At 52.1% G+C, this 23545-nt stretch overlaps 1 protein-coding gene across 1 annotated transcript; it reads left to right on the top strand.

The window, feature by feature from the left end:
- The first annotated feature begins 1350 nt into the window (after positions 1-1350).
- Positions 1351-17217, top strand: ATP8B3 (ATPase phospholipid transporting 8B3). The gene is made up of 27 exons (XM_032203951.1): positions 1351-1405; positions 1991-2082; positions 2510-2623; positions 3569-3667; positions 4137-4198; positions 4871-4943; positions 5035-5105; positions 5695-5777; positions 6370-6528; positions 7063-7151; positions 7265-7458; positions 8129-8337; positions 9221-9255; positions 9677-9833; positions 10264-10452; positions 10878-10990; positions 11344-11508; positions 11840-11951; positions 12238-12313; positions 12708-12846; positions 13488-13755; positions 14183-14406; positions 14996-15079; positions 15294-15533; positions 15824-15962; positions 16279-16409; positions 16984-17217. Exons 1-27 carry the CDS (start codon positions 1351-1353, stop codon positions 17215-17217), a joined length of 3606 nt encoding a protein of 1201 aa, XP_032059842.1.
- Positions 17218-23545: the final 6328 nt, after the last annotated feature.

The raw sequence follows: 23545 nt of genomic DNA, 5'->3' as shown, positions 1-23545 counted from the left end.
AGGTGGGAGCTCTGCATCTCTCTCTGTGTCAAATCCCTCGCCACCTTATTTTACCCAAACCAAGTGGAAATAGCCAGGCTGGGCACTCGGTTCCTGTTCTGTGCAGGAATCTCATCTCTCCAGGCATCCCCACTCTTTCTGCTCCCTCCTATGGAGGAGGCCGTTGGAGCTGTGGGGCTTTGCATGAATATCTCACCACGCATAGCAGCTCTTCTCTGTAGCATCTTCCTTCTCAGTCATGCTGTGAAAATGTTGATGGGACCCAAATGTGCTGACTCTTCAAGTGCAATTTAGGATTCAACTACAAATGCAGAGTCTTTAGTGGTAAAGAAGGATGATGTGGATAAGACTTATTTTTGGCCAAGCTCTTGGACATGGGCATAACCTGGAGCCGAAGTGCTGCCTGTGTTTGGGGCCTCCTTGACCCGGGGTGAGGTGGCAGTGCTGGAGATGGTGGTGTCACCCGAGAGCATCTCAGGGCAGTGACGTGTGTCAGGACCAGCTGATATCAAGTTTGCCTTGTACCAGGAGGAGTGACAGGGAGAGGAGTAGCCAGTTAGTGAAAGAATGGAAAAAAGAAGTGATCAAAGATAAGAGATAAGAAATAACGGCAGGGACAGACTTCTGTGTAGGATTATTTAATAATAAGGTAATTAAAGCTTTACACCTCACTGGCTTCTTTCATGTAAGGATCACAAAGCACTTCACAAACATTAATTAATCTTCCCTAACATCCCTGCAGGGGAGGTCACTGAGCTACTGAGTGTAAGGAAAATTCTTGTCGTTGATGAAGGTGGTTGCTCCCTCAGCACGACGGATGCTTGGGTGTGATGGCAGGATGGGGAGAATTTCTCCTCTGTGCTGTTGACTTCAATGATTTCTCACAACTTCCTCGGAGAGAAAATTTTTGAGTTGTCACAGGCAGCTGGGACTGGGCAAGATGGGTCCGAAAGAGGCTCCACACCACGTCGGATCTTAGCTGTTGCTGGGCCTGCAAAAGGCAAGGAAAAGGAAATCAGGTTTCAAAGAGAGAAGGAAGTTTTCTCATAACAAATATTCAGCCTGACACCCCCCTTCTGTGGCATTCAAGTGGCCACTGAGGACCTCATGTCAATATTGAGGGTGCAGTTTTAACTTTCTGGAGTAGTAAAAAGATCTCGGTTAGTTTGCAGCTTCAGGGAAGTCATCCTGCTGTGCTCAGAAGAAATATCCCTTCTGTGTGATGTCGTGCCCTGGAGGGGCGAAGCCCCCAGCTTTAGAGCCTTCTGGTGGGCCCATGTTGTTGTTGCTCAGCATTGCAAATATTTTTGTGCTTGTTCCTAGATCCAGTTTGTTCCTAGAAGTGTCAGCATGGATGACTGTGACCCAGCCTCAGGCTGCCTGCACGAAAAAAAGAAGCTGCCAGGTCAGCATGCAATGGGTGTGGCTTGGGGTTTTTCTTTATTTAGAGGTGGTTGAGTATAGGACAGGGGATGTGAGGTGGGGAAAATGTCCAGGGGAAATGGTCTGGAAGGATAGGCCATCAGTTGGGGTGCAGGAGCCGGGGAACATGGCTGTGGTGTCCTGTGCTTGGTGCTATCTGCGCTGGGATAACAAAAAATGAAACTGGGAGGGGAACAAACAGCTTTAATAATAGCAAAAATTGTGCCTGGAGGAGTCATTCACCTGCCCTGATTATTCACTGTTAAACCAAAACCTGAGCACAAATGCTTACCCTGAGGCTTCAAGGGGAAGCGTGGGCAGCAGTACTACACCTCTGGAAACTTCTGTTCTCCTGCCAGTTCTGTCCACTCCATAAACCCAGCTGTCCCCAAGACCCAGCTCTGTCCCACCTACACTTGTCTGCTCCCAAAGTGTCACTGCATTATGGAAAGCCCATCTCAGCAGAAGTATGTCACCATGAGCCCAGTGACACCAAAACGGGTCCTCCTGTCCCTGGAGGCCAGAGGTTGGTGGCCAGGGCCTGGCTGATGACCGCTCGCTTTTCCAGCTTTCACCTGGGAAGTGAGGGCCAACAACAGAAGCTACCACATGCAGTTCAAGAAGAAATTTGCCTTCTGCTTGACCAAGAAGAAGTATGCGGTGAGTCAGATTGTGCCAGTCCTCTCTACCAGCTCCTGATGCCCTGAGCTGGTGGTGGCCGGGGGGTGACCTGACAGAGGTGCCATAGAGATCCCCAGTAGGATGGAGAGTCACAAACATAATCCACAATGAAGAGGAAGGGCAGCTCTTTGCCCTTTGCCCTAAATGCCCTCTGGAGCTCTGAGACAAGGAGCAGAACTGTATGAAGGTCAATTTTTAGTCTGATGATCAAATCAAAAGAAAGATTTATGAAAAAAGTTTGGATTGAAAAAAAACATTTTTTTTTTTTTTTCCCAGAGCTAAATAACAAGCATTTTGTTGGGGATCAGTAAGATAAGTTACAGATGATCAGAGGCACAATATTTTGTTTCAGTTTTAAGTCATATAACCTTTTTTTTTTTTTTTTTTTTTTTTTTTTAATTGGAAGGGCAATGCCATTAAGACAGCCAAGTACAACATCCTGACCTTCCTGCCGCTGAACCTTTATGAGCAGTTCCATCGAATGGCCAACGTCTACTTTGTCTTTGTCATCCTCTTACAGGTGAGATGAACACCAAGGTAAAAGCTCCTGTGTGAGAGGCTGTCCAGCTAAGGAGGGTTGGCTGGTGTTCGGAGTACGGGGCTGCCTGACAGGGTACTTGGGTTCCCGTCTCCAACCTTTCTAGAGGACCACTGTGGGATCTCAACCTGTTACTTCTCCTGGGCTTTCTGTTTGGTTAGATGCAGCCCTAAAATATGCAACTATATTCACTGAGCCATCTCATTCATTATGAGAAACAATTCTTCTGTGTGAGGAGCAAAAGGAAGATCTGTGTCTCACAAGATCAGTTGCTGAGACCAGGACAAACTCATATACCCTCCAGGCATTTGAGGTATGACTGCAGAGCAGGTAAGGGATTAAGAAAGCACGGTTCACAGCAAAAGCCAGTAGACGAAAGTCCTGTTGGTGCATGGAGGTGAATCAGATGTTGAAGGAATATCGTTCAAGAGGTTACATGGTGCTTTGAGAGCTTTTCACAATGACAGTAGCCTCATTATTTAAGATTATTTTCTGCAGTTAGTTCACAAAATTTTGGTACGTCTGGTTGCTTCACTAGAGCTGAAGTCAGTTCTTCTTTTGCACTGACAGTATAAAATGGTGTCAAACATACTGGTTTTCAGTGGTGTTCATTGCCTTTTGGGAATTCTGAGGGGCTGAAAATGTTCATTATTTGGCTATTTTGGGTTATTTTAAACTGGTTGTGTTTGGATATAAGCTAAGATCACATAGACAATTCCTAAACAAAACTCCTACCCTCCTCGCTCAGTGATCCACATAAAAAGAGGTAGAAATTTAACAAAGCAGTTTTGTGTAGACAGAGATGCTAATTTGATTCATGTTAGGTTCCAGCCATCCTTGGGCACTGCCTAGGGAGGAGAGCTGAGACCTAAAGTGTCCTAAGGAGGGATGAAAGTTTTGCAGTGAGGTACCGTTCTTCTTCCACAGACCATTCCTGAGATCTCCACACTGCCCTGGTACACGCTGCTGTTCCCCCTGAGCTGTCTTCTCACCATCCGAGCCCTACGAGACCTGATCGATGACATTGTGAGTATGGGCTGGAGGGAGGCTGGGAGTGTTGGGCACAGTTACTGGGGAGCAGGTCAGCAGGAAGGATTCCTTTGCTCTGGGGTGAACTGGAAAGTTTGGGAGATGCCATCATTTGAGGTACCATCAACTCTACCATGTCCAAAGTGCTTTGTTCCCTTTGAAAGGATGTGACCAGACAGTTGCTTTCCTTTAAGACTTGGAGTCCCACGTCTGTTATCCTGTAATGTTTAATATCCCAACCGATGGCTATATTCCCAATTTGGTCCCCAGGGGGATCAATCTTGGGGGATTTCTGCCTCTTTATTCATCAGAATACATCTTCAAATTGCTTCAAAAAGCAGATCTTGTCCCAGGACTGAGGAACCCAGAGATTATGACATTTAAGGGGGTTGTTTTCATAGAACAAGAAAGTCTGACGTGGCCTATGCCTTTCTTTTGGCTTCTTATTTTGCTTGCCTTTGTGCAGGGCCGTCACCAAAGTGACAGAAACATCAACAACAGGCCATGTGAAATCCTGTCTGGGAAGAGGTGAGGGGCTTTGGGGAGCTTTACCTGTGTTTTCTTTACCATCTTGCAGTAAATATGTGTGGAACAGTGGATCATCATGGTGCTGAGCACCCTTGGATGTAGCAGTTATGAAAGGTTTTGATGGGACCATGCCTGACTCTGCAAACTAGCACCACTCCCCAGAATCTGTTGTAGGTTCAGGTGTTTCCCTGTAGGGATGATCATACCCCTTCACAGACGACAGGTCTAAGAAGCATTGGTTTGCTGTGATAAGCTGGGAGGAGAGTTTTCCAGCCACAGAATTTCCTCCAGGTCTTCATAGCTAACCCATTGCTGCATTTCTGCTAAACTCTGATCTAGCAAAAGAACTGGTCCAGGGAAGGACCAGCATTTCCCACCAGGTGCCAGGGCTGAGAGTCAATGCCTCCAATAGGTACATGGGATATGGACAAATAGGTCCCATGCCACTCTCAGTGCTCATCTGTGCTTTGGTCACACAAATAGGAAGCCACCATGATGGCAGAGGAACCAACAGTTTGCAGCCCCAGTTCATGCAAGAAACTGGGGCAGACAGGCTGGTCCAGAGGGCAGAAACAGTATTTGCCTTGCTATGATCCATGTTCCCACTGCCCCATGAAGGTAAAGCACAGCCTCCAGGTTTGCAATGTCCATATTTTCCCCTAAATTCTTCAGCTTCCGCTGGCAGAAATGGTGTGACATCTGCGTTGGGGACATCGTCCGCCTGCGCAAGGAAAGCTTCGTCCCGGTGAGTGATGCCCTGGGGCCAGCAGTGTGCTTGGGCAGAGTATCGTCAAGGAGAGGCTCAGCTGGGTGCTCTTTTCCCTTTGCTCTCCAAGGCCGACATGCTCTTGCTGTGCAGCTCTGAGCCCAGCAGCCTGTGCTACGTGGAGACTGCCGACATCGATGGGTGAGGAGGGTGGCAGGAGATGTCCCAGCTGAAGCCTCCAGCCTTGGGGACCACCAGCACCTGGGGGGGGGCATACTGGGAAGGCCCAAGTCCAGCAGAAATCAGGGCACTGGGGGGCTCCTCCAAAAGCTAAACCTATAGACGCTGCAGAAATGCAATTAAAACCCTAATCTTGGGCCCCACATTTCAAAAATGAAGGGCCAAGAAATTTCTGAGGCAACAGTCTGGGGCCTGTCCAGAGCTGGGGAAAACCCCGAGTCCTGCATGAAGCAGCTCGTGACCTTGGGTCTGTTTCATCATCCCCCAGTTCCCCTCTGCTGCATGGGGACACTGCCTGCCCATCCGCCCTGCCTGTCTGCAGGGTGATTTAATGACAGGGTCTCGGGGCCAGGCCTTTCTCCCTGCATGAGTGCTTGATGCCTGCCATGATAGGTCCCTATCTCGCTCTCCATCGCTAAGCACTACTGTCACTCATGTAATCACCTGATAATTAATGGCAGCCTCTGTCCCATGGGTCTGACAGCAGAATTAACAGCTCTGTCACCCTGCAGGGTTGTTTCAGTTTTCCCTGCCTGGTTCTTGTTTGCAGGGAAACAAACCTGAAGTTCAGGCAGGCCCTTCCAGTCACCCACCGGGAGCTGACGAGCGAGGGCAGCGTGGCCGCCTTTGACGGTGAGCCCCCTACACAGGCCAGGATGTGTCTGTTCCCCTGGGATCACACCCATGTGGCCTCGGGAGGTCTCCGTACTCCTATTGGCCTCACGCTGTCCCCTGGGGCACCAAGTGCCACCACTCTACCAGGAGGCTGCATGTGTCCCTGCCACAAGGCTGGAGGCTGGCTCTAGCTGCAGGCCCTTGCGTGGAGGCCATTCCCCAGCAGCGTGGTTCTGCAATGGGGTTGTGCGCCTTTCCCCCTACCTTGGCTTCTGTTTTCCCTATGAGAATCGAGCACTTAGCTCCCAAACTTGAGTTCAGACCCTGGATTTTTCCCCTTTGGTGCTCCATAGGATGATGTTGGGGGCTCTGGGAATGAAGGGGATTGTGTCCAATTTTCTAGCCCCCTGTGGTCCCTGGGCTGAGCGCCCTCCTAGCACTGAAGGTGGGCGCTCCAGCTCAGCCAGCCTTAACCTGAGTCACCCATACAACAACCACACTAGAGAAATCTCAATTTCCCCTCTTCTCTGGAGGGGACAGGCACGGGGAGGAGAGGAAGGACCCCATGTTTCCCCCAAAGCCAACACCTGCATCGTATCCTCTGATCAAGGGAGGGTGACCTGCGAGGAGCCCAACAGCCGCATGCACAGCTTCACCGGCACGCTGCAGTGGCAGGGCGAGACGTACTCGCTTGACAGTGAAAGGATCTTGCTGCGAGGCTGCAAGCTTCGCAACACCGACTTTTGCTATGGCTTAGTCATCTACGCAGGTGAGTGTCCAGGTCGGGGGGAGAAGGGGGCAAGAAACATCCAGGGCCTCAGGGATTTTAAGCTGCCCAAGTGCTTTCAGTGTCAGGAGGTCCCATTCTCTGCTGATGCAAAGTAAACAGACCACCAGGACTTGCTGCAGTAAACAGACCACCAAAAGTTTCTCCCAAGATTTCCTGGTGTTGGTCTCACTGGTAGGCAGGTGATGTGGTGGTTCCAAACATCCCCCTGTTCCAGGTTATATTTCACCTGCATCACATCCTGGCTCCACTTCACTTTGTTGCCTCCTGCACAGACAGCACAGACAGCTCAGACAGCTGAGAGCTTGGCCACGGATAACTCCGGGCAGAGAGGAGGGATGAGCGCTGGTATAAGCAGCACTTTGAGTGTGCAGATGTGGCTTCATTAACCACTGATCAAGGGACATGGTCCTCTGAATCCTTTAGAGCCAGGGCAGAAAGCAGCATCTCTTAGCTGCAAGGTGACCTTCTGGGGACTGTGGACTTGTTTTTACTTCTAAAATGTTTCTCGCACAGGATTTGATTCCAAAATTATGAGGAACTGTGGAAAGATCAAGCAGAAGAAAACCAAGCTGGACCGCATGATGGACCGGCTGGTGATCATAGTAAGTGCAGTGTGAACACACAGTTAGATGAGACAGACAGACTAGCAGGGCCCATAGAAAAGGCTGGTGGGCTCTGTGTGATGTGGTGCTCTCATCCTGGTTTCCCATCTCAGATCTTCCTGGTGCTGTTGGCCATGTCATTGTGCCTTGCCATTGCCTCCGGGTTCTGGGCCAAGACGTTCCAGGAGAAGCACACCTACCTCTCTGCTCTCTACAAACACACTGCTCCTGCCAAGCAGGCCTTCTTCAGCTTCTGGGGCTTCGCAATCCTCCTGAGCATCATCATACCCATGTCCATGTATATAACGTAAGAACGACAGAGATTGCAAACAATCAGCATTCAGCACCCTTCTCCCTGCCCTTGACCCTCATCTGGCGCCTTGGATTTTAGCCACAAAATAGGGATGCATGCAAGGTCCATCTGAGCAAGTCGTTTTCGTGTGTTCCATTGGCTGTAAGAGGGTATGGGTGGAATAAAAACATTGATAACATCCTTTGAGGTCTCCTCAGAGGAAAGCCGGAAAAGAGACGTAAAGACATGATGTACTGATGTTGGAAATTGGGGCCAGACTGAAGAGGACAGACTGATAAAGGAGGTGTTTCCCCATGGAGCAGCAGCGGGGTGGGGAAGAGAAGGGCACAGGCATTACAAGCAGGCGCTAATCACAACTTGTGCAGGGAAAAGCCCTTGACAGACTTTTTAGACCCTCCACATCTATGAATTTTGATATCAAGGACCAGATTTCCAGAGGAGTCCAGCTGCCTGGGACCCAGCGGGCTCCCTGTCTGGTGTGATGTGCCTTCTGGAAACCTGGCCACCAACAAAAACTTGCTTATCCCCAGCTCAGAGCAGCAGGACCTAGGCAGGCAGTTCCTCTCTGCCCTTTCTCCCCAAGGCAGATCCCCAAGTCCCCCTGGGCTGTGACTAATGCATTCTCCTTCCCTGGTGTAAGCTTTCTTCCATTCTCACTCCATAGGTTTGAATTCATCTATCTGGTGAACAGCTTCTTTATCAACTGGGACTTGGAAATGTATTATGCTGTCAAGGATATTCCAGCAAAGGCCAGAAGCACCAGCCTCAATGACCAGCTTGGCCAGATTGAATACATCTTCTCAGACAAGACTGGCACCTTGACACAAAATATTATGAGCTTCAAGAAATGCTGCATTAATGGGACTGTTTACGGTAACTTTTATTGGTAGCAGGTTTGTGGGGACTCCTGAGTGAGGTAGACCTTGAATTTAGGCTGCTTTGGTTCTTTTCTCTCCTCCTGGCTTCCTAGGAAGCTTGGGGCATGTGGGTGGATCTTGGTGGTCTGGTGTGTGGGGCTGAAGACACTGTTTCCAAGTCTGGGTACTTTGAGACTCTTGGGTGACCTATGGTGGAGGTAGAGAAGTCATCCTTCCTTTTATGTTGTTTCTTTATGGCGAATGCATGTAACGATCTTTTTTTTTTTTCTTTTTTTTTTTTTTCTTTCCCCTTAGAATCCTAAGAACTGCCAAGTCCTTCCTTCACTTACTGCTCCATTTATTTGAGTTCTTGGCTGCCTTTTGGGGGCTGTCACGGTGCTTAATTAGTGAAAGCAGTGAGGGCTAGAGCTTTAGTATGGAGCTCCTTTTTCCTGAGATACTTATCAACCACTTGAGACAAATGGATAGTGACAAAAGCAAAGAGAAGGGAAAAAAAATCTAGCAAAGTTTTTAAGCAGGCATAAAAACAGTTTTTCTCTGTCTGATGCATCATGTTGCACCTCTGATAGCAGCATCGCCATAATCCTTCCAGTCTCCTGGGAAATGTGGATGAAAGCCAGACCTGCATTTTTAACAGGAAAAACATATAGTTTGAACAGTCTGAACTGTCCAAGAGCCAAATAAGTCAAATGTGGATGTCCTAATGGAGCGTGGCTCACAATGGACAGACACCAAGCAGGTGCTGAAAATCTTTCCCTTCTTGCCAGTGTTTTTGGCCAGCAAAAGAAGCAGTTCATTGTAGAAATAACTGCTTGAAGCCCTTGCTAGTCATGCTCCCTGCCAGCTCTCTAGTAACTGAATTATTTTTATTTTGGCAGGTTTGGGCACGGGCCGTGAGAACAAACAGCCATCGGTACGTAATTCCCCTCTCCTGCGTAACTCAGGGCCAAACGCTGCTCATCACCGGGGCCAAAGCCGTAGCAGTTACTGGTTATGGCAGCAGCAGGAGATGCCTTTTGCTGTGGAGCACGGCTTTCTGACAACTGTGGTACCATCCTGTGAGGTGGAGGGATGTGCTTCCTTGGGCTGGCGGGTTTGCTGCTCTTCAGCTGCTGGTAAAGGACAAGGGAACAGGGTTATAGAACGCTGCCAATCTGATTTTCTAGCCTTTTAATACTCACCCCCTTAGTGTTGGCAGCAGAAAGCAAGGTTTCTGACTTGGATCAGACCATGCCAGCACAGGGTTGCTATATCACACCCTAGCAACACCCCCACGGCAGAGCCTTGCAGGGTGGCCCCATTCTTGGTGTCTCAGGTGCCCATGTCTCTTGCAGGGGTCAGGGCTGACCTGGAGCCACCGTGGGGAGAAGATGTCAGACTCCAATGATGTGGCACTACTGGAAGCTGCTCGGCGAGACAGTGACCCTGTGCTGAGGGAGTTCCTGCGGCTGCTGGCCCTCTGCCACACCGTCATGGTAGAGGAGAGAGGCGGTGGGTCGGCTGCACTGTCAGCTCTGTGCGGGGTCCAGCTCCCCTGCAGGGCACAGGGGGGCTGCGGTGGCTTTTCCACCACATGGCAAAGCTCTGCTGTGGTGAGGAGAAGGTGCCCTGAGAGCCTGGGGATGCTTTGGGGCAGTCTTAGCATCAGCCTCTGGCCCAGACATGGGCATTTTGGGGTTGTTTTAAAGCCACATAGTTGGAGCAGAAGCACAGGGAGGATAATCCATCCCTGTCTGGACACTTTTACCACCCAAGGAGCAGAAGAAAAGAGACAAGAGGGGCTGAGATTCCTTAGCTTGGTGGCTTGGACTTCAGGCTCTCCATAGATAATGTTGGTGCTGGGCAAGAACGAGGTGTTTCAGGTGTGTAAGAGACTCTCGGATGGGATTCTCCTTGCCCAAGCCTTGCTCCTCTTCCACAGACCAGCTGGTTTATCAGGCGGCTTCACCGGATGAAGAAGCACTGGTGCTGGCAGCCAGGGACTTGGGATATGTCTTTCTAACCCGAACACAAGACACGATCACCATCAGTGAGCTGGGAGTGAAGAGGACCTACGAAGTGCTGGCCATGCTGGACTTCAACAGTGATCGCAAGAGGATGTCTGTCCTGGGTGAGTGGGTTGGGGTGTCTCAGGGGGACCTTCTCTGCCTACAGAGGGTCCCCTCCTTTCTCAACCCTACAGGGGGTGGCACCAGGGTGGCTGCAATTGATGGCAGCTGGCACAGGAACTCCAGTCATCTCTGTGGTTTTGCTTGCCCTGATATCTTGGTGAAGGCAATAGAGAAGGGTATGAGCAGCTGAGAGAGCAAGTAAAGCAGGGGCCCAGAGGAGGTGTGTAAGGAAGTGACAGCCCTCGAGGCCTGGTTCTGCCTCATGGTGATGTAGATCTGGAGAAATTCCTGTGCTTCCTGTGACTGTGGGTACCAAACCACCAGTGTCACCTGCGGTGCCTCCTGCAGCACAGCCAGGTTGGCCTGTGTGGGGATGGCAATCCCCAGATGGGGTGGCAGCTCCTTGTCCTTCCCCTCCTCCCAGTGCGAGACCCCCAGGGCACAATCCGGCTCTACACCAAGGGGGCTGACACCGTGATCCTGGAGCGACTGCGCAGCCGAGGGCCCAGTGAGACCTTCACCGAGAGGGCGCTGGATGTGAGTCCCTCACCAGCCAGGGGTGGGATGGGCTGGTCCCTGCTGCTGGCTTTGGGTTGGGTGCCCCAGGGTCCCCTGCAACTCTGCTCCCACTCTGGCTTCAGAAGCTGGCTCTTCCTTGCTCCCTTCTGCTCTAGGAGCTCCACCTGCATGTGGGACAGGGGCTAAGAGGGCATCAAATCCACCCTTGGGGCTCTGCATGGACTGGTTGCATCACTGGGGATGACAGTGGGTGGGGGGACAGCCAGTGCCCAGAGAAAACCCTCAAACCCTGGTGGGTCTCCAGCTCTGACCATGGGGACACTGAGTCGTCCCGGACAAGGCAAGGGAACCACGATGTCTTGTCCCTGTAGCGCTTTGCAGAGGAGACCCTGAGGACTTTATGCCTGGCCAGCAAGGTGGTGAGTGAGGCTGAGTACTGCGAGTGGAGCCGGAGGCATCAGGAGGCCAGCATCCTGTTGCAGGACCGCGTGTGGCAGCTGGACAGCCTGTACGAAGAGATGGAGCAGAACCTGGAGGTGGGATGAAGTTGGGGATTAGGAAGAAGCACCTGCACTGGTCCCCACAGCCCATGAAGGGCAGGAGGGTGGAGTTCAGCTATTTGGGGTGATGGGGTGTTCAGCCCAACACCCACACCCTGGGTAGGAGGGCAGGTAGAGATACCCCTAGGGTGACTTTGTGACATGTCAGTAGACACCCAGATGGAAACCTGCTGGGTCATGTCCACCCATGGGAAGGAGTGTGCAGGGACACAGGACCCCTGGTTGGATCCAGGGGTAATTCCCACCTCTGTATCTTGCCCTGGCACCCTGCCCCACGTCATGACACCCCATCCAACCTTCCTTCCAGCTGCTTGGGGTCACAGCCATTGAGGACAAGTTGCAAGACGGAGTTCCTGAGACCATCCAGCTGCTGAAACTGGGCAACATTAAAGTGTGGGTGCTGACGGGAGACAAACAAGGTCAGTGGAGACAGCCAACACATTTCAGCTTCTCCCCAAGCCAGGGCCAGAGAGTGGATGAGACCCTGGGAGGAGGCAACAACCAGGCCCTGCTGTTGCCTTTAATATACAACAGCATGTCCCACAGATCATGTCACCCATGGGAAACCGAGGCAGGGGAATCCATCTGCATGTTGGCACAGAGCTGGAGCAGAGCCCCAGCATCTGCTGCCCACCCAGGGCTGAGGGACCCTAGGGTGGGGGCTGGGACAGGGGGCACAACAGACCACTGATGCCCTTGTTGCAGAGACAGCAATGAACATCGGCTATGCGTGCAAACTGCTCACAGATGACATGGAGATCCTGGAGGAGAAGGAAGTAAGGTGAGTCTTCATGACCTTCTAGCTCAGGACATCAGGTTGGTGGGGACACATGGGTGCTGAACATGCTGAACACACTCACTCTTCTCCATCCCAGCCTGGATGGCCATGGCCATCACTATCTGCTAATGTCTTCTCAGTTCTCCCCATCTGTTTATGCCCCTATAGCTCTCTTCTTGGCAAGATTTGGCCAGAAAGTGCTTAGCCTGGTTCTCTTGCCTCCATATCACATGGGCCAGGGCTGATTTCTGATATCAGGGAGCCCCATCTCTGTCCCCCCTGTTCCCACCACTGGGTTACCAGCCCCTTCTCTCTGGAGCTGGCTTTGAGACGGCAAAGGCCAACCATGCTCTTTGGCCAAAACCACTCAGTGTGCCCGATGTCCCCTCCTACACAGCGAGATCCTCGAGGCTCACTGGGTGAGAAACAGCTGCAGCAGCAGCAGGAAAGCCCCTGGTAGCGGCCGCCTCTCCCAGCAGCACCCAGGGACTTCGTGCCACAAGAAGAAAGCTCTCGTCATCAGTGGGGACTTCCTGGTAAGGTGGCACTTGGGAGGCACCCCTGCTCCTGTCCTTGCTGGCAGATGGTTGTTTCTGCCCCAGGGCTATCAAAACATTTGGTGGCACCAGCACTTGGAGGAGGTGACACCCGTCCTGCACAGGGTGGGTGGGAAAAGCCACAGGAACCCTGTCTTGGGCTGGGGAATGGATGATGGAGGCGGAGATGACCTCACACCAATTGCTTGGTGTTGGGGGGTTTCAGCCACACATGTCCAGCTGGTCTGCTGGTGGGTGATATCTTGCTCTGCTGGTCATTACTGGGACAAACTGGTCTCATGGTTATATTTGGTACTCCTAATGCAAGACAAACTTGGAGAAAATGGTTTGTTTTTCTGAGCTTCAAGAGCATCACTGAGACACTGGGGACCCTCTCACTGTGACATCCCTGGTGGTCTTTAGAAAAAGTCAGCTCTGAATGTTATCCTCTTTCCTTGCCCATGTTAGTGTCCCTACAACTGAGGGGATGCAGAAGTGCATTTGTACCTGCCCAAAATTTGTGTGAATGTGCAGGAGATGAGACCAGCCCCACCCATCCCTGCTTGTGGGAGAGCCCTTGGGCCTCATCCCTCTGTGCTGGCCACGGCAGGAGGCCCCAACCACGTGTGCTCTCTCCTAAGGACAAAATCCTTCACACGGGAGAGGTGCTGATGAAGAAGGAGGGGCAGCTGTGGCAGTGGCTGCCTTGCCGTGGGGCCACGGACCCGCAGGAGCAGGGCAGCCTGGTGGAGAGGGCCTTCGTGGACCTGGCCACCAGCTGCCAGGCTGTGATCTGCTGCAGGGTCACCCCCAAGCAGAAGGCCCTCATCGTGCAGCTGGTGAAGAAGCACAAGAAGGCCACCACACTGGCTATTGGGGATGGGGCCAACGACGTCAACATGATCAAAAGTGAGGCGGGGGGCTGTGGTAGAACTGGGTTTTGGCCAGCATGGCCCTCTGATGGGGGTGGGGTGTCCCAGTCCCCAATGTGGCTGTGCTGGGGGGGGGGAAGGAGCAAAAGGCATGAGGCCAGGACCAGCCTGGGGCAGAAGCAGGGCCCCGCTTGCTTTGGCAGTGGAGATGGTTTGAAGTTTCTTCAAGCTCCAGCCTGGGCAACTGGCAAAGAACTCCCTGCCCCTCCAGCAGCCCCCGATATATGGCTGCTACTTGCCCAGCTTTGCCTGGCGTCACTCCAGCAGCTGTGGGACACGCAGGAGGGCTTTTCCCCTTTGCCTATCGCTTCTGGATTCCCCCTCTGTCCATCAGCCTGGGAGCAACCTGCTGGGAAACCAAACATCGCAAAGGGCTCCCCAAAAACCTCCCGCGTCCTCCGCAGCTGCTGACATTGGGGTGGGCATCAGCGGGCTGGAGGGCATGCAAGCCGTGCAGTGCAGCGACTACGCCCTGGCGCAGTTCTCCTACCTGCAGCGCCTCCTGCTCGTCCACGGCCGCTGGGCCTATCTCCGCATCTGCAAGTTCCTCCGCTACTTCTTCTACAAGACTTTTGCCGGTCTCATGGCCCAGGTCTGGTTCGCTTTCCACAGCGGATTCACGGCTCAGGTGAGGGCTGCTGCTGGTGTGTTGGGAGCGTATTGGCAGGGACACATCCATTCTGTGGATGTCCACAATTCACCTGCTGGGGACCCAGTGCAGGTTTCACGCCTGGTACCACCCAATGGGCACATGTCCCCATCACCACCCTGGTCTCTTTTCTCCCTGGATTTTTGGGGTAGCCGGTTAATTGTGTTTGGGATGGTTTGATTGGGAAAAGCACCCTGAGGAGATTCAGGGTGTCCTTGGAGGCAGTGGCAGCTCTTGTGAGCAATAGCTCAACCTTACACAGATGTAGGGAAAGATGCCACTTGCCTTAATCTATTTTCCCCCAAAATGGAAGCTTTTACTTAGGGACAAAGGTCATCAGCATGACTTGACCACCATGGTGTGGCTTCAGCCCCCTGACCCTGCAGCACAGTCCCATGGACCTGCAGAGCACTGAGGACAACCCAGGGCTGATGCAGAGTTCAGAACAAGTCCATAGGGCTTTCCCTGGGGTTTGGATGTGAGACTTACACCTTCCACAGTGCCTGGGCATCCTTTCTGAGTCTTTTGAAAACAGCACTGAACTCAGACACTTTATTCTCCCTTCTAGCCTCTGTATGAGGGCTGGTTCCTTGCTCTCTACAACGTCTTCTACACTGCCCACCCCGTGCTTTCTGTGGGCCTTCTGGAGCAGGTATGGGTTCCCTGGGCTGCAACCAGCCCCTGTACCTGGAGGCTGCATCCTCAGCAGGTGTAAATCAGCCCAGCAGTAGGCTGGATTCCAGTTCCCCACCCCTCTGGGACAAGCAGGTGGAGGACGCGCTGCAAATCTCCCAAAGGGTGTCACGGGTGGGGTGGCCCAATCCTGGCGGGGAGGGTGATGCTTAGCACCCTCCTTGTCCCAGCAGGACGTGAGTGCCAAGAAGAGCCTGGAGTTCCCTGAGCTCTATGCCATCGGGCAGCAAGACGAGCTCTTCAACTACCGCATCTTTGGCGTGACACTCCTGCATGGTGTCAGCACCTCACTTGCCAGCTTCTATATCGCACTCTGGGCCTTCAAGGACTGTGTTGGCAGCAAAGTCGTGGGTGACTACGAGTCCTTTTCGGTCACGGTGGCCACCTCGGCTTTGCTGTCAGTCCTCGTGGAGGTGAGCACCAGTCTGCCCTTCCCTATGCTGATCTCTGGTGCCTGAGTTGGGAATGGGTGGAGTGTGGTGGCACTGGAGGCTGCTGGCAAGGACGTGGGATTGAAGGCCACCAAACCAAATGGCACATGGGTTGTGAGACAGATGGACCCTAGGCATGTTCCAACACTGCCCAGTGTGGCTGGGGGACAATCCCCCAGGAGACTGGGGAGGAATTAGAGACAAGTGTCCAAATGAAAGGGGGTTCCCCCAGCCTCCATGAGGCACTGTGTGCTCTGCCATTGCCCCTGTAGATCATCCTGGATATCAAGCACTGGACGGCATTGTCCTTCCTGATGGTCACAGCCAGCCTGCTGCTCTTCTGCCTTTTCTCCTACTTGACGCAGAGCATCAATGCCTTCAGGATAGCCCCTGCCATCTTCCGCTTCCCAGGTGGGATACCCCAAGCATCCCTGCACACCGTTCCCTTCTGGAGCCAGGGGAACCCACTGGACTCAGTGCTAGCGGCTGTTCCCCATGTTGTAGATCACGGCTTCTCTTGCCTAGATCACATCCCTTGGCCAGATCCTCCTGCTGTATGGTCCCAGGGGACAAACTTGCTGGCTCTTGATCTTGCTGTGTTGATTTCTGACTCTAGTTTAGGAGCCATCTTCTCTTTAGACCCCTCAGCAACTTTGCGGGTGGGGGCCTGTTCCTTCCCCATTGTTCTCTCTCCTCTCCACCTCCACTGCTTGACCATTGCCCACAGATGCCAGCCAGAACGCCCTGACAGATCCCTACGTCCTGCTTGTGGTCCTGCTGTCCCTGGTGGTGAACACCATTCCCTCGCTCACCGTCCGCTCGTACCATGCCATCACAGGCAGACGCAGCATCCAGCAGGTGAGGGCTCTGGGGAGGAGGATGTGCCTCCGACCAGCACAAGTCTGGGGCTGGCAAGGAGGTTGCTGGTGCTGGGGAGGGTGAGGATCCCTAGGGAAGCCACCAGGGCCATGTCACCTCTGCTTGATGGCACCCTGCTCTCAGGACACTGGTGCTCAAGTCCGGTTCCATGGCCCTCTTCCTGAGTCAGTTCATGAGGAGGAGGCTGTGGGCAGGCTGCTCCAGCTTCTGGAGAAGGTCTGCAGGCAGGAACTGGCTTCCAGAACTCCCAGGTTAGGAGGCACCAGGTCTGGTTCATGTCCCACTGCTGCCCCCTATAGCCTTGGGTCCATCTCCATCCATGTGTCATCCCTTCCTGGTGGTACAGAGGGGATTGTGCTCCAGAGCTCTGTGAGCTTCAGAGACACCCAAGAAGATCCCCACCCTACAGACCCCCCCCCAGAGGCTTGGGCCATGGTGGAGCTGGGAGCCAAACCCCATCTCGATGGAGGGCGTCTCTGCTTTGTACCCACCTTCAGGGCGAGAGCTTGGCCAAGAGGTGCCCACAGCCCTGATGTCTCCTTTCTCCTTGCAGAAGATCTGCTCAAAGGCCAGGCGTGAGCCGGAGCCCTCGGTGGAGCTGCGTGCCCATGTCCACCGTGGCTCTTTCCGCCGCCGCTCCAGCTACGCCTTCTCCCACCAGGAGGGCTACGCCGGCCTCATCACCCGCGGGGACAGCCTGCGCACCAAGGGCACCCGTGCCACCGGGGGTCTCCATCCCCAGGGAACAGCCCCACCTTCAACCTCCTGCCTCGACCCCTCGCCATAGCCAACCTGGCCGTGTCCTGCTGGGGCAGGGGGGCTTCCTTCTCCTGAGGGCTTTTTAATCCAAGTTGGATGGGTTTGCTGCATGGGCAGCCCCTGTGGTCTGCTGCAGGACCCTGGGGCTTGTCCCACCAGCAGCTCCATCTGCTGCACCAACTCCGTGGCTTCACTGGAGCCTGGAAAACTGTGAAAAGTGGTCATCAGCTGGTGGACCTTGCAGGTGTCCTTTCCTTACCCCTCCACATCTTTGCAATCTCCGCATGAGATGCACACAGCAGTGCCTCAGCCCACAGCAGTGCTGTGCCCTCCGTGCCATGTCCCGTCCCAACCCTGCCACATCCTGCTCCCCAGGACCATCCTGGGGACAGCTGTGGCCCCATAATGTTTGCTGCAAAACCTCCAAAGCTCCCAGCAGAGCTGGTGTGGCCAGGGACCATGCACAGCCCAAGGGATGCTGCAGAGCAGGTACCTGTGTGCATGTCCTGAAGCGCCACCACTCAGGGACAGCAGCAGCTGCTGGGGAAGTGTGTGAACAACTGACTGGTGACTGGATCACCTTGTTTTTTATTCTTATTTTTTAATAATATTAAAAGGACTCTGGCTTTCCTCTCCTCTCCTATAACTCTCTGCTGTACTACCAGCAAATTTCCTAGGAAGAAAGCTGCAAAGTAAGGGGCTGCAGGTGTCCCTTGGTGTGTGCAGGCAGCTCTCTGGCACTCACCAATGCTTGTGCCATGGCACAATGCATGGTAGGAAGAGATAATCAAGTAAATATCAAAAAATATCAGCCTTAGGGTTTTGGACCTGCTTCCAGCACACGACTTGATGTGTTTGTTTAACAAGTGCTTTGGTCTCATCTGCACTGAATTTATGAGAATTAAAGTGTTTCCTTTGGGCTCTGGCCAGGAGGTTGCTGGGTCGTGCCAAGAGAGAAATAAATGGATCTGAGGCTTTCTGTGGGAAAGCTCTTGCCCATGCAGGTATGTGCTGGGAAATCCCAGGGAGCAACTTCTCCCAGTTGGTTGGGGATGCTCCCCAGATCTGCACCCAGATGCTCATGGAGGGCAGTTGGGCTGCCTGATATGGGGCTGGGCTGGATTCTCCTGAGCCAAGCTCTGTGTTCCTCGCTGACATCGATCCCTCTCCTCTGCGGAGCATGGAGCAGTCAGAAGAGAACCGACCCATGTGCTTCACTGCACAAGTGCAAGGAAAAGCAACAAAAGAATGTAGAAAAGGAACACAGGTTTCCCTCCCCAGGCAGGATGAAAAATTCCCCAATGTGCAAATTGCTGAAAGCAAAAAGGATTCACTCCCTGCTCATCTCTGAGTGTGGACACATGTAAGTGCTCCAGCAAATTGTCCCAGGGGCTGTGGGTGCAGCCTCGGCAGCATGACCAGGACCCTTGTGCCAGTGCGGGACACGCACACCAGAGTGAATGACTAGAAAATAATTTATTGAAGAAACAGAAAGCTGCAGAAATACAACACAGTCATGACGAGTAGAGGATGAACAAATAGAGATTTTTTTTCTCTTTTAAAACCTGTTGACAGGCTGGAGTTAAGTTTCCTGCTAATTTCCCCTGCATAAGTCATTGCAAAGAACAAGGAACAAACTCCAGAGCACACAGCACAGTTTGGATAAAGTGCCTGACACATAAGACTTTTTTTTGTCTTTTTTTTTTTTTTTCTTTTTTAGCATTTGTAAATAGCTTAAACAAATATAATTGCAAGACACAGAGGAGTAACAATTGCATTTTGCTGTAGAGTAAAACCTATCCCATGAGATTAACAATGAAGCAGCAGCAAAAAATAAAAATAAAATCCAATTTAGTTAGAAGGAAAAAGTCATTTAAAAACTCAGGGATGCAGCCCCCAGACCACACGGGATGGGGTGAGTGTTACCTATTGCTATGCAGAAAAATGAGCAATGCTTTCTCAAGGTGGCTGGACTGGCAAGCCTGGCACTGTGGGTTCTTCCTGGCCAGGATTAATTCAGCTTGACTTCTTGTTTTCCTTTAGAAATTTAAGAGGTGGAAAGAAAAAAAAAAAAAAAAAAACAAAACCGTTTGTTTTTCTTTACATTTTTAATTTCCTCTCTTTAAAAACCATGAACAAAGAAATACGCAAAAGGAACTGAAGCATCCGTATGTCCAGCCCCAGCCCCAGCTCCAGCGCCTCTTTTGCTGCAGGTGTCCTCTGAGACAAGGGAAAAGGAGCCAATTTAACACCAGGGATGCACGGTGCTGATGTTCCCACGGTCCTGGGCTGCTTTGGTGTAGCCTCCAAAAGCAGACCCCAGCACACACCCAGGGTTTGCACCTGGGAATTGGGCAGCGCAGCTTGGCTGCTCTTGGCTGCACGCTGTCCCCATCGCCCTCCCGATCAGACCCAGGGCTGGATGTGCCCATGGGTTTCAGTTCTGTTCAGGAAGAGGCATTGCAAAAAAAGGACCTCACCCCAATGCTCCCAGGCTTGGCATGGAGAAGTGTGCGCTCCTGGCCCCCTCTGTGCTGGTGTTCCATCATCAGAGCCGTCGTTAGAGCTGGGAAAGCTCAGCTCTGGCTGTGTTATAATGGAATATCTACGCCTAAAGCCTAGCTTTGAGGCCCCATCAGCCCTGTGCTCCTTCCAGTGAGCCTGGAGACCTTGCTGCACTGCTGAGAATTTAGTGATTTATTTATTTGTTTTTGGCACATGCAAAAGCCAACAGTGAAGACCAAAGGGGAAAACCAGCCTGAGGCTTCACAAGTAATGAAATGACCCCAATCCCTGAAAACTTCCACAAATGGAATAGGGCACGATCGCCGGACTGAACCATGGGGCTCAGTGGGGCAAGAGTTCCCGGGCTCCCTCCTCTTCCTTGCCCTCCATCAGCAGCCGGAGCCCCAGGCTTTGCTCCCCGATGGTCCCCACCAGGCAGGAGCTGTTCTCGTTGTCCTCTGAGGTGCCCCATGGGGCCTTGGTTCTGCTCCTGTTCCCCACAGCACAAAAATGCCTTTTGGGGCAACCCTGGTCCAGAGAATTGTCTTTAGGACAGAATTTGGATTGTCATTAACTGCAGGGAAAAAAAAAAATCTTTGGTATCGTGGCAAGTTGCTCCTCAAGGCATTTTTGGTAGGTGTGTGCAGCAGGCAAGGCCGGATCCCATGTGGGGCAGAGCTTTGGTCCAGTGGGTCCTGGTGGGCTGAAGGACAAGGACAACTCTCAGTGCTCAGCTCCTCCGGGTTTCCCAAGCCACTCAGTTCATAACTGGAGGTGGAAACACGCTGGTCTCTGCAGGGACCGAGGACTTGTGGCTGTGGGTTACGCCAGGCTTGGTGAGAGCTTCTTGTGGGTGGAAGCAAGGTCTTGGCTGCCAAACACCAAAGCTTCTCTCCCTGGGAGAGGTCTTGCAGGAAGAGCTGGGGCTCAAGGGGATGCAGAGCTCCCCAGAGGACAGGAGAAGGGATGTTTAGTAGATGGATGGTGCTGCTGGAAGAAACCACGTCTCCTCCTAAAGCCCAAATCTTTAGTCAGTGAGTCCTGTCTGTCCCCCCTCCACTTGGTACTGAGCATCTTGCTTAGTGCCGGCCACAAAGAAGGCGAAGGCTGCAGGGACACTGCTTTAAATGCAGATAAAAACCCTACTATGCCTTTGGGGGCCACGTTGATGGGGCCCAAAGAAGCTGGGATCTCACTCCTCTCAGTGGGCTGAACTTTGGAGCTGCATCTGGTGACAGAGGTGAAGGATGGAGAGGTGAAGAGGCAGAAGGAGACTGAAGAATCGGCATTTCCAAGTAAATGCTGTTGTCATGTTGGGAAAGCGGAAACAAGCAGTTAACATTGCTTCCTCCTGGCCCCATCACCTTCCTGTCCCCCAAAGACATGACTCCTCATTCTTACTCTCCTCCCATCTTTAAGGAAGAAGAGGAGCAGGGGATGCAGCCTGTTCAGGAGGACTCTGTGGACATTTGGGGAGAGCTCCCCAGGGCAGGCAGGGGACCCTCCCAATGTCCTCTGAGACCTGCTGGTGAGATGGGGTCTTCCAGGATCACGTCTTCTGGCCAGAATCTTCTTCTTTGTACCCCTTCAGATGGAGAAGGTGTCTCTGTGAAGGGCTGGGGCCAGGCCAGGTGGCATGGGAGAGCCTCACAGGGGCAGATGCTGTGAGCTGAATGATGCCACTGACCCAAATACATCCTTGGGTAGAAATCCATTGGAAACAGGTCACTCCAGTCCATCTCTGGGGCAGGTTGACACTGATGCAGCACCACCTCCAGTGCCTCTTCCCATGGAGGGCAAGGACGGAGGCAGGTCTTCAAGGCCACTCCGAGGGACAGCAGCTTGGGGCGATCATAGAAGCACAGCATGGTTTGGCATGGAAGGGACCCTTGAAGATCACCCAGTCCCACCCCTGCCATGTGCAGGGACATCCTTCACCAGCCCAGGCTGCTCAAAGCCCCATCCCTTGAACACCTCCAGGGATGGAGCATCCACAGCTTCTCTGGGCAGCCCGATCCAGCACCTCGTCATCCTCAGCAGGAAAAGCTTCCACTGCCCAGAGGGTTCCAGCACAGGGAGCGTTGGGGCACCAGGACCATTTCCCTTGTCTCAGAGCACATGAAGAGCCTGGGGCGTCACAAAATCAGGTGGAGGTGGCTGATTGTCTCTGTCTCTCTTCTGCACGAAGACACTTGGGGTTTGACACACAGATCTGGATAAACCACAAAAAAAAGCCCCAAACCCAAGAGGTACGGGACCTGGCAGGTTGGTTTGGCATGGGTGGACAGGTGGGTGCACAGTGGGGTCCCGTGTCCCAGACACCTGTACCCAGATTGGGGCACGCACAGGGCTGCGTCCCCCCGTGCTCCCCAGAGCCCCTCTGCTGGGGCAACGTGATGGGCAGAGAACGGAAAAGGAAGAAACGAGGCGAGCAAACCAACAAGGGGATAAAGGACGACTCTCCCATGATTGCGTGATTTGGAAAAAAAAAATAAAAAATAAAAAAATGATCCATGCAGAGAAGTCCTAATCAACCCAAAATCATGGACAAAAAAAGCACAGTTTGTCCCCTCCCGCTCCCACCCAACCACCCCTCCCCGAATAATTATTACATTACTTCAAGAAAGAGTATATTTTTTCATGCATAAATCAAATTCTCATCTTGTCTTTTTTTTTTGTCTTTTTTTTTTGTCTTCTTTAAATTACATTTGAACACAGAACACATATAATAAATACTCTTGTACGACATGACTCAGAGAAAAGTAACACATCTGAACGCAAAGGTATCATCATCATTATTAGTTTTTCTTTTTTTTCTTTTTTTTTTTAAAAGGACTTGTTTAAATACGAAATCTGTAAACTCCAAGGGTCCTTTTTTAATCTTTCTCTCTCTCTTTCTCTCTCTCTTTCTCTCTCTCTTTTTTTCATCGTGAAACTATCCAGCTTTCATTTCCTTAACATTCAATATGTCTCCCATTGAACGCATCAAAGAAATAAGAACATGCCGTCTTCTGCAAAATTATAATTTAACAGTATAAAGCTTCAAGTCACAAATTCCAAAAACTAGCTAAGTAATTTTTTTTTTTATCACATAAACTATACATTAAATATTTTGAGGTATTTCAGAGAACATTGTCAAAGGCTTGTAAGGTCTGTGCTGGGTGGTAAAGAAGGCTTTCTCCTGCATAGAGAACGTCTTTGGTATCACAAGCCATGTGGGTGTTAGGTAGAAGCGGGGTCGGGCAGGATCTGGCCAAGGCAATAGTGCGGAGGGGAAGGGGACAGGGAAGGTGAGGGGGGGATGCTCTGACCTGATCTCAGGGGCATGCAGGGGCTGGGGCCAGCTTGTGGTGCCCCTGCGGGGGTCCCGGCCAGGGTCACAATTTTGGCCAAGTTTGGTCCAATTCGAAAGGAGTGATTTCCTGCAAGCTGCATTGCATGGAGCCCGTCTGGATGGTGAGGCCACCAATCTGCTCCCATTGCGGCTGGAAATCTTTACCCAAAAAGAAGGGGAAGAAAAAGAAAAAAAAAAAAAAAGAAACCAAGTAGGTAAAAGAACCAAGTAGGTACAATTCAACCCAAGGTTTCCCTAAGCTAGTCGTCTGGGGATTCCTCTAGAAGAGTATCTTCTGAGGGTCCTCCCGTTGCCTTTTTCTAAAGCAGAGCTGCCCCCACCTCGCCCAACAAGCCCAAACTGCTTCTGCAGGAACCTGGAAACATTTCCTGCTGAAACACTTCAGGCTCCAAACTGCTCACTAAAAGAGAGGCTTGGAGAACACCAGTGGTAAGAAATGCCAGGAACCTTCCCTGGGCTACCAAAAAGGGAAACCAAGGCTCGAGTCTGAGCTGAG

This window comes from Aythya fuligula, chromosome 26, assembly GCF_009819795.1.
Source record: "Aythya fuligula isolate bAytFul2 chromosome 26, bAytFul2.pri, whole genome shotgun sequence".
Taxonomy (NCBI): domain Eukaryota; kingdom Metazoa; phylum Chordata; class Aves; order Anseriformes; family Anatidae; genus Aythya; species Aythya fuligula.
The sequence above is the reverse complement of the archived record's forward strand: the minus strand, read 5'-3'. Positions and strand labels throughout refer to the sequence as shown.

What these genes read in the sequence shown, in the direction of transcription:
- ATP8B3 (XM_032203951.1), top strand. Translation starts at nt 1,351, where the DNA reads ATGGATGACTGTGACCCAGCCTCAGGCTGCCTGCACGAAAAAAAGAAG. An exon ending in TGCCATCTTCCGCTTCCCAG is followed by an intron (nt 15,963 to 16,278) that starts GTGGGATACCCC and finishes CATTGCCCACAG; the next exon opens with ATGCCAGCCAGAACGCCCTG. An exon ending in GCAGACGCAGCATCCAGCAG is followed by an intron (nt 16,410 to 16,983) that starts GTGAGGGCTCTG and finishes TTCTCCTTGCAG; the next exon opens with AAGATCTGCTCAAAGGCCAG.